This window comes from Sprattus sprattus (genome assembly GCF_963457725.1).
Source record: "Sprattus sprattus genome assembly, chromosome: 7".
Lineage (NCBI taxonomy): Eukaryota > Metazoa > Chordata > Actinopteri > Clupeiformes > Clupeidae > Sprattus > Sprattus sprattus.
This window is the reverse complement of record NC_137926.1, coordinates 1993719-2003718: the sequence shown is the minus strand read 5'-3', so window position 1 is coordinate 2003718 and position 10000 is coordinate 1993719. Positions and strand designations below refer to the sequence as shown.

At 45.7% G+C, this 10000-nt stretch overlaps 2 protein-coding genes across 2 annotated transcripts in view; both read left to right on the top strand.

The window, feature by feature from the left end:
* nsd3 (nuclear receptor binding SET domain protein 3) overlaps positions 1–7528 on the top strand; it is a gene marked incomplete at its 3' end in the record, with an annotated part of 32908 nt that extends 25380 nt beyond the window's left edge. Inside the window, exons 23-27 of the mRNA XM_080842563.1 lie at positions 148–254; positions 673–868; positions 1724–1914; positions 4224–4296; positions 7515–7528. Of these exons, the coding sequence (XP_080698689.1) occupies positions 148–254; positions 673–868; positions 1724–1914; positions 4224–4296; positions 7515–7528 (581 nt within the window). The remainder of the gene's footprint in view (positions 1–147; positions 255–672; positions 869–1723; positions 1915–4223; positions 4297–7514) is intronic.
* The window catches only part of plpp5 (phospholipid phosphatase 5), a gene marked incomplete at its 3' end in the record, with an annotated part of 13997 nt that continues 11513 nt past the window's right edge, over positions 7517–10000 (top strand). Inside the window, exons 1-3 of the mRNA XM_080841920.1 lie at positions 7517–7618; positions 7998–8106; positions 9404–9494. Of these exons, the coding sequence (XP_080698046.1) occupies positions 7548–7618; positions 7998–8106; positions 9404–9494 (271 nt within the window). The 5' untranslated portion in view covers positions 7517–7547. The remainder of the gene's footprint in view (positions 7619–7997; positions 8107–9403; positions 9495–10000) is intronic.

Genomic DNA, 10000 nt, shown 5'->3' with positions numbered 1-10000 from the left:
GTATAAGATGTATAAGAATATGTGTCCTTCCACCCCCCAGCCAGTTCTTGGCATTACTTTGTATTTTTTGAGTGTTTTTTATCTTCTTTTGTCTCCTCACACTCCTGTTATTCATGTATGATGTCATTGGGGTTGTGTGGCCTGCAGACGCTGAGTTGACCTTCAACTATAATCTGGACTGTCTTGGGAACGGGCGGACATCTTGCCACTGCGGGGCGGACAACTGTAGCGGGTTCTTGGGGGTTCAGCCCAAGGTGAGTCTATGTGCTTTAGGCAGTGTTGGAAAAGTTCACTTTCTACATTTACATTTTTTTAAATGAACTACTTCAGTGTATAGTTCATAATTCAAAATTTCACAGCTCCAAAAAATGAACTATTTCAGTTCTTTTTTCAAAATGTTGCGAGCTATACACGTAATTTTTCCAAATATCTATATGTCTGCAATACCGCTCTCGGCCACTACGCAACTTCTCTCTCTCTCTCCCCCCCCCTCTCTCTCTCTCCCTCTCCCTCCTCTCTCTCCTCCCCCCCCCCCCCCCTCTCTCTCCCTCTCCCTCCTCCCCCCCCCCCCTCTCTCTCTCTCCCCCTCTCTCTCTCTATCTCCCTCTCTCTCTCCCCCCCCCCCCCCCCCTCTCTCTCTCTCTAACCCCTGTCCTGTGTGTGGTCCTGTAGAGTGTGGTGGTGATGGAGAAGGAGGAGAAGGTGCGTAACTCCAAGCTGAAGCCTCGGAAGCGGAAGCTGAAGCTGGAGAGTCAGGAGTACTGCTGCTTCTGCTGCGGGGAGGGCGGAGAGCTGGTCATGTGCGACCGCAAGGACTGCCCCAAAGCCTACCACCTCCTCTGCCTCAACCTCCCCACACCCCCCTACGGTACGGCACGCACACACACACACACACACACACCCGCACACACACACACACACACACACACACACACAGGGAGGGCGGAGAACTGGTGATGTGCGACCGCAAGGACTGCTCCAAAGCCTACCACCTCCTCTGCCTTAACCTCCCCACACCCCCCCTACGGTACGGCACGCACACACACACACACACACACCCCTACGGTACGGTGCACCTGAAGAGCCCTTTTGGTTAGTTTGCTGTCTTAACGTGATTGGCCCGTGTAGACCTTAGCTGACATCAGCTGGCTGGAGCAGGTAGAGCAGCATTGTTATGAGAAAAGGTGATTGACTTCATGTGCTCGTTTAATTTGAGTTAATGATGGGCTTGGAAAACCAGTCTGGTGGCTTCAGGAAGTGAATGGCACTCGATGACTGTACTTGTCTGGAAATGTGTCTGCCTTCACTCTTTCACTCACTCAGTCTTACTTATGCCCCATCTCTCCCTGTTCAATGCAGGCGTCTTCTCCATGCCTGATATGGGATCGAAGAGCTGCTTGTTTATGTTTCTGTCCTGTGTTTCCAGCTTCCTGTTTACGTTTCTGTCCTGTGTTTCCAGCTGCTTGTTGACGTTTCTGTCCTGTGTTTCCAGCTTCCTGTTGACGTTTCTGTCCTGTGTTTCCAGCTTCCTGTTTTCGTTTCTGTCCTGTGTTTCCAGCTTCCTGTTGACGTTTCTGTCCTGTGTTTCCAGCTTCCTGTTGACGTTTCTGTCCTGTGTTTCCAGCTTCCTGTTTACGTTTCTGTCCTGTGTTTCCAGCTTCCTGTTGACGTTTCTGCCCTGTGTCTCCAGCTGCTTGTTGACGTTTCTGTCCTGTGTTTCCAGGGCGATGGGAGTGTCCGTGGCACCAGTGTGACGTGTGCCAGCGCGCCTCGACCGTCTCCTGCGACTTCTGCCCCACGTCCTTCTGCCGCGAGCACGAGAGGGGGAGCCTGGTGCCTTCGGCCCTGGAGGGGCGCGCCTGCTGCCCCAAGCACAACCCCCAGAGACCCCTGGAGGTCGAGGGTCACGCCAAGGTCAAGATCGAGGAGGAGGAGGAAGAGGAGGAGGAAGAGGAGGAGGAGGAGGAAGAAGAAGAGGAAGAAGAAGAGGAGGAGGAGGAAGTACAGCCAGACTCACCTGAGGAACCAGCTGAGTGAAGCAGACTGCTGGAGGAGTATGTGTGTGTGTGTGTGTGTGTGTGTGTGTGTGTGTGTGTGTGTATGTATGTGCGCACACGTGTGTGACTATATGTACGTACGTGTCAGACAATGAGTGTAAGGGAAAAGACTGGAGGCATGTCAGTATTTGTTTATTCCCTTTTTTTAAATCACTTGGACACACATCCTCTCTTCCCTCATCATTCTGGAGTGACAGCTGACAACGTATCACACTCTGGATGTCTCTCAGCTGGTGAAACAACGTATCACACTCTGGGTGTCTCTCAGCTGGTAAAACAACATATCACACTCCAGACAAGTACATATCACACTCTGGTAGAACAACATATCACACTCCGGGTTACTCTCAGCTGGTAAAACAACGTAACACACTCCGTGTTTCTCTCCACTGGTAAAACACACTCTGGGTGTCTCTCAGCTGGTAAAACACACTCTGGGTGTCTCTCAGCTGGTAAAACACACTCTGGGTGTCTCTCAGCTGGTAAAACACACTCCGGGTTTCTCTCCGCGGGTGAAACACACTCCGGGTGTCTCTCAGCTGGTAAAACACACTCTGGGTGTCTCTCAGCTGGTAAAACACACTCCGGGTTTCTCTCCGCGGGTGAAACACACTCTGGGTGTCTCTCAGCTGGTGGCAGTGGGTAGTCATAGACTGTTAGCACAAGCTGCTCCTACTAGATTCTGCCCATATCCTCGATGGTTTCACCTCCTCCTCCGCCATTCCTGTCCTCCATCATTCCTGTCCTCCGTCACTCCTCTCCTCCATCACTCCTCCCCTCCTTTACTCCTCCCCCGTTCTCTGGCTCACTCCATCCCTTGCTTGAAGCCTCGTTGTCGGACGGTTGGCACTCGGGCGCTGTGAACCCCGGCTGGTCATTCTCCACACGGTACCAACGGCCCAAGAACTCTTTATTTGATGTACCTCATGTAAATACCCGGCTCGATTAGGACGATGTTCAGGGGGCCCGGCTCTCGTCTCTGAACACTCTAGAACTCACACTACACACTTCAGAACATTTACCCCATCGTGGGAAACATATTGTACACCAGATCAAATCATGACAAAGACTTTGTTCGTTTAATACTGTCCCCTCCATCCCACGTTGTGATTTTTTTCAAATATATATATATACATCTATATATTAATATATTTATATGTCTATGTTTACATTAACACACAATGTACGTATTGTTACTACAGTATATTACTCCATTTGCTGTCACTGTTGTTGCATATCCTTATCGTATGTGCCCTCACCGTCTGTTAGTTGGGTTGAGTTAGCTAGCTGTTTGACGGCCTACAATGGAACATAGTACACCTGTACTTGGCACATCCGTTTATGCTTCGCTAAACCATGTGGAGAACTTGAAGGTGTGAATCCATCACGTGAAGACAAGCAAGGTCTACTCTGTATTGATGGGGAACCAGTGGAACCTTTTGAAAGTGCAAAGAAGCATCATAAGAACCTCCCCCAGGTTCCCTTTTAGTTCTGGCTTTGGTTCTAGTTCTGGGCTGCGAATGTGAAGAAGCACTTGTGGTGTTTTTTATGTTTGTGTAATTACTACCATTCCAAATGACCTGAAATGGGATTTTTTTTTATGGAGCTCTTTTGATTCCATATCTTTTAATTTTTGTCTAGACTAAAAAGCAAAGCCTCACATTTGGCCCCCATGTATTGATGATTTGACACTGCCATCGCAATCCTGAGGAGAAGCCGCCTTACAGAAGATCTCATTTCCTTTAAGCATCGTTGAGTTTACTCTCCTACTGAGACTGCAGAGGTGCCAATGGACCCAGGACTCCCCTGGTCAGAAGAACAGCGGTTATAACAGCTGTGATGCCTCCATTTAATTTTAATTTTTTTAATAGTAGGTCATACTTTGTGATTTGTGCATCAGGTATCGTTCATTAGTCATTTTTATTATGTAAATATAATCTCAATCATCTGTATTTTTATTTTACCTTGAACTTGACGACAGATTAATTTCCATACAAAGAAGCTGTATGATAATGTTTTTTTATATATCCTTGTGTACCCCGACCGGGACCTTTCTAAGACATCCTTTCCACTGCGTTTCGTTCCACACAGTATTCAAGTGCTTGATGACATAGGCCTCGTTATGTTGTCAAGCCACGTTGTTGTCTTAATTGCCCTCTTGACCAGGAGGAGAACCTGGCCTCGCCCCTCCGATCGGTGACCTGGCGTGGCGTTGTTGGACTAGCGGGCGTCACGGGGGGTGAGATGTACAGTAGCAGCTTAGTGTAGCATATCTTTCTGTGACCTTATACGCTTCCTGTGTACCACGTTAGCAAATCTCAACAGTGTTCATAGGTCATGGCAATGATGAAACAAAACAAAAAAGGAAACTTCTTTAAAAGTTGTATTGTAAGAATAATAACGTAGGAGGGCTGAGTAGCTGCTGTCATGTGCAGTACTGTGAAGTACTGGTTCAAAAACTCATTACTTTGCCAGAGGTTGTATTTAGCAGGGGCTCATTGGGTAAAGTTGCGGGCGTTTTTTTTCACATTGTTCATTCGTGATTGGCTGTCGTGTGCACAGTTTTTAGACCAGGAAGGGATAGAAGTTGCGTAACCATGGCGTTGACCTGTGACCTTTTTTTGTTTGTTTTGGATACTGCTGCGCAATGTGCTAAGCCTACGGAAAGGACCCCGATACAATGACCTAAAATAATTATAACATGATTACCAACGTGTGACGTCACTTTATTCACAGGAAGGAGATGCTGGTAGAGGCTGGGGTTACTTGAAATGTGTTTCTGCTCCCTGATTGGCTCTCTTCTCATTGGGCGTGTCCAGCGGCAGACTTGGGATACTGTGTGCTTTGAAGTGCGTTGTTGTAGACCATGGCATTGGATAACACGATACTGTTTGTGACGAAAGGGAACAGCGTTCATGTCAACTGTGAGGGGACCTTATTGTCAGGTCGAGATTCGTGGCGGACAATTGACATGGTGCTGCTACCAGCCTTGTACTCTTTTTTTTTTTTTTCCTCATTGTTTTTGTTTCACTTCACAAGCAGTGCACCAATCAGCACTTTCAGTTTGTTCACATTGGCCTTCTAGTGTTTAGTTTGTTTGTTTTTATTTGTATGTGCTTTAATTGTAATGCCCCATTTACTAACTGTACAGCTTAAGAGTATGTTCTAAAAGGTTTTCATCTTAAGAGTATGTTCTAAAAGGTATTCATCTTAAAACAAGAGGCACTTTTGTTAAACCATTGATACCCCCCCCCCCCCCCCCCCCCATGAAGAATTGCATTCTGGGGAATCATTTGAAAATATTCCGAAATTTTAGTATAGGTATGGTGAAAATATCATCTAACGCAGAGGGAAAAGTTTGTTTCTCTTTAAAGTTGCAGGACTGCAGAACTCCTGTTTTGCAGCCAGTCATATCCATGCCTTTTGAGTACAAGCATCTGTCATGGACTCCTTAGCATATACCAAATTGATAAGGTTTTGAGCTGCCAAACAGATACATTCCCAACGGCCCCCTAGAGGTTTCAAGTATTAAGCTTGACCTAGCAGCAGTATCAGAGATTAGTGAGAGGAGAAATCTAGCCAAATGATTAAGCTTGACCTAGCAGCAGTATCAGATCAGAGATATCTAGCCAAATTCTATTGCTGACTTTTTTTCAGTGTTGCCATAATGGGTTTGTTCCACATACACCATTCACTCCCAGTCTTAATTTAGCCACCCACACAGTATTGAGAGTAAGCATAGATGTACTGTCTATACTTTTAAGTTGTATATTAATGTCTTGTTTATGTGTGCACCACATGTATGTACATCATGTATTCTGTTTGATGTGTGTATGTGTGCGTGGTGCGTGTGTGAGCGAGAGAAAGGGACAGCGGTTAGTAAAGAGCCTCTTGTGTTGTCCTGGCAACCTGGTGATAGGCCGTGCAGTTGAAAAAGGGGAAACGGCCACACCAGCTCCACGGAACGATGATATTTTTTATTGTGATCATTTCACACATTCCTTTGAGAAAACCGTTTACTAAATCTTGCAACTGGACAAAACTAGTTTCTGTTTTGTGTAATGTATGTTTTGTGTCCGTGTAAATGTCACCACAAGCATTGGATTGAAGTATACGCTCCCTCTGAATAAAAACTATCATACACGATATGGCTTGGGTAGAATGAATGTCCTCGCCCAGTTTTATAAAATTATATATTCATGAATAGAGGTTTTTGGCTATATTACTTAGCCTTGTAATTGCATTGTGTAAGAGAATGATGCTTGTCCGATTGTACATATTAGATGGCAACAAATTCAACTGTCATTCTACTGTAGTGTCAAGTCAACACAATGCCTGTAACATATTGCTTCTGAATGTTTGTGACTGTAGGAACATTTTTGTACATTTCTTTTATCTGTACGATTTTTATTTGACCTACTTCTGAGATGTTTTTTCTTCAGAATTCTTAATTTATTCTGAGAGTACTTTAAGTAACATTCCACAGATTTACTCGGTTTCAGCCTTGCCTGGTTTGACTTCAATAAAACTGTTCTGAATGTTCCTGTTTGAAGCACAATTCATTTAGTTTGCCACGTGAAGCTAATCTCATGGCAGTTGCATTTATATTGTAATTAACTTTCGATCGCCTAAAATTATCCCCCAACTTTGTTCAAACATAGCCTACGACGTCATTGTGTGACGGTGTAACGTGTACAAAAGACCGAGCCCGTAGAGTTTCGGTGCAATACTTGTAATAGCCTATAGATGTCGCTTTCAAAATATGACGTGGTAGTGTTTCATTACCGTCAGAAAGGAACCCCTCCATCGGTGATTTCTAATGCGGCAGGTCTCGTTACAGTAGCATTTGACATGCTCATTAACACGAGGTAGTGCGATCTGTACCGCTAACGCCTGCGTTGGACAACCGACTACACCATCAGTCGGTTAAGAAGTCAAGGGGCGCGTCGGCAGGTCTGTATGAGACAAAACCCTCCGGACAACGGGGGAAAGGAGTGCTACTAACCTATTCACGGAAATGATTTCGCTGCTAGGTTCAGCACAGATGTGGCGGTCGCAGCTGGGGAGGTCTATCCTGTTCTGTTTTGCATTCTCCAACGATGCTAATCATGGTTTTAGGGCGCCTGCTATGTTCTTTGTCAAGCTTTAAGTACGTTGGGGGTCGAAGTATTGAAACGTGTCATGTTTGCATTGGGTCTGCCGTCCCCGCGTTTCCCTTGAAATACTCCGTCCACGGTGTCGTTACATTAGACACTGTACACTAGACTGCAATTTTGTGTAGCACCTTAACGATGCAGCGTTACGCACACTAGGTTGTCTTGAAGGAATAGCTCTTTGAAGGACTGGCCTATCATCTAGCCACTATGCTCTGTATGCAGTTGTCTCATGATAGCAGTGCATACCAAAGATGTTTGGTGGTTTGTGACATCTGTCACCTCCCCTCTTTTGTCTGTGCAGGTGAGGAGAGTTGATGACGACCTTGACTTGACGATGAAGAAGAGCTTAGACAATGCCTTCATTTGTGAAGTGCTGGTTCGACTACTACTTTTAACAGTGTTTATGTGAGTATATGTGGTGCTCCATTTTGTACGGTTTTGAAATCAAATTTAGTGGTCATAAATCAAATGGCACTGTTAAAAAATACAAAGTATGAAAGTATGGAGGAATTAGTCGCACCCCATTTGCCACAGTACCCGCTTGCTTAACTGGTCTAACCGGCTTGAAATGTCGATTACAACTAAACTAAAGAAAAGAAACTTACAAATGGCCCTACTGACAGAGTGCAAAGCCAAAGGTAGTCCAAGTGCATTTGCTTTGAAAGCACACAAAGCATCATCTCAATGGCTAGTGCTCCTCCATCAGCGCTGGTCCCTTCCTCCATCAGACAGACTGACTGTATGTGTGTGTGTGTGTGTGTGTGTGTGTATGTTCTCTTTTCAGAGTTACCGAGGCGTTGCCTCCTTTCACCCGAGAGATCCAGCCGGAAGAACTGTGGCTTTACAAGTTCCACCATGTTGAGAACGACCACGTCCCCACTTCCCTCATGTTTGTGAGTATTACTCAACCACTCTCTCTCACACACACACACACACACACACTGACACTCACACACACACAGACACACACACAGACACACACACACACACACACACACACACTGTGGAAAATGCTTCCTCAGCGCTTTCTCTCTCTTCACCTCCTCTCTCTCTCTTCACCTCCTCAGCGCTCTCTCTTCTCCTCCTCGCTCTCTCTTCTCCTCCTCTCTCTCTCTTCACCTCCTCTCTCTCTTCACATTCTCAGCGCTCTCTCTCTCTCTCTTAACCTCCTCTCTCTCTTCACCTCCTCAGCGCTCTTCTCTCTCTCTCTTCTCCTCCTCTCTCTCTCTCTTCACCTCCTCTCTCTCTCTTCACCTCCTCATTGCTCTCTCTCTTCACCTCCTTAGCACTCTCTCTCTTCACCTCCTCTCTCTCTCTTCACCTCCTTAGCACTCTCTCTCTTCGCCTCCTCAGCGCTCTCTCTATCTCTCTTCACCTCCTCTCTCTCTTCACCTTCTCAGCACTCTCTCTATCTCTTTTCAACTCCTCTCTTTCTCTGCACCTCCTCTGTGGCTCTCTCTCTTTCTTCACCTCCTTGAGTCCGTCTGAAGGGAGGGGAGGTGTGTGTGTGGGGGGTTTTATATTCTGCACTGGTTCACAGAGGGAGCCTGAGTAACGTGAGCCTTTATAACGGGCGGGCGTGACCTCTGCGTGACCTCTGCACCTGCTCTCCCCTTGAGAAGCGCTGCAGTCCAAACGGTGTACGTCCACCTGCGACGGCAGAACTCTCCAAAACTACAAGACAAGTTTTAGAAGAGGTTCAAAAATGAAAACGACAAAGCTTCTTATTTGGTAGTACAGTGGATGTTTGGCTGTTTGTTGGCTGGATATTTATGCAAACGCTTTTATCGCAACCACATGCAAAAGCACATATACTCATATGAGCAGTGTGAGTGTGTGAGTGTGATACCAGGACATACCTCACGTAAGGATGTACATCTTGGATGGCTAGAAATACAACCATGGGGCTGAATTCAAATCTTGAGACTCAACTCACATTTTAAGCATCTCATGAAGAGTTGTCTAGCATGTTGTAATACGACAGTTATAAGCTCATAGGTGATACTTGATTTTTTTTAATAAGCTTTAATACTTGACTTTTCCCAACCTGAGGTTTTATTCTACTCTACTGTATTCTATTATACTCTTTTCTACTCTACTGTATTCTATTATACTATTTTCTTCTCTATTCTGGCCTGTGCCAGGTATTATTCACGTCCTTGAGTATTTGTTCTGTGTGTGTTTTCTCAGAGCATCGCACTGCTCACTCCACTGGTGGCCATCTTGGGGTTTGCCTTCCTGAAGAGGGCCGAGCGGGGAGACCTGAAGGAAGCTTCTCTGGGTAAGATCTCTCTCTAAGATCCTTCTCTCTCTCTAAGATCCTTCTCTCTCTAAGATCCTTCTCTCTCTCTAAGATCCTTCTCTCTAAGATCCTTCTCTCTCTAAGATCCTTCTCTCTCTAAGATCCTTCTCTCTCTCTAAGATCCTTCTCTCTCTCTAAGATCCTTCTCTCTCTAAGATCCTTCTCTCTCTCTAAGATCCTTCTCTCTCTCAGATCCTTCTCTCTCTAAGATCCTTCTCTCTCTCTAAGATCCTTCTCTCTCTAAGATCCTTCTCTCTCTCTAAGATCCTTCTCTCTCTCAGATCCTTCTCTCTCTAAGATCCTTCTCTCTCTGAGATCCTTCTCTCTCTCTAAGATCCTTCTCTCTCTCTAAGATCCTTCTCTCTCTCAGATCCTTCTCTCTCTAAGATCCTTCTCTCTCTCTAAGATCCTTCTCTCTCTCTAAGATCCTTCTCTCTCTCTAAGATCCTTCTCTCTCTCTAAGATCCTTCTCTCTCTCTAAGATC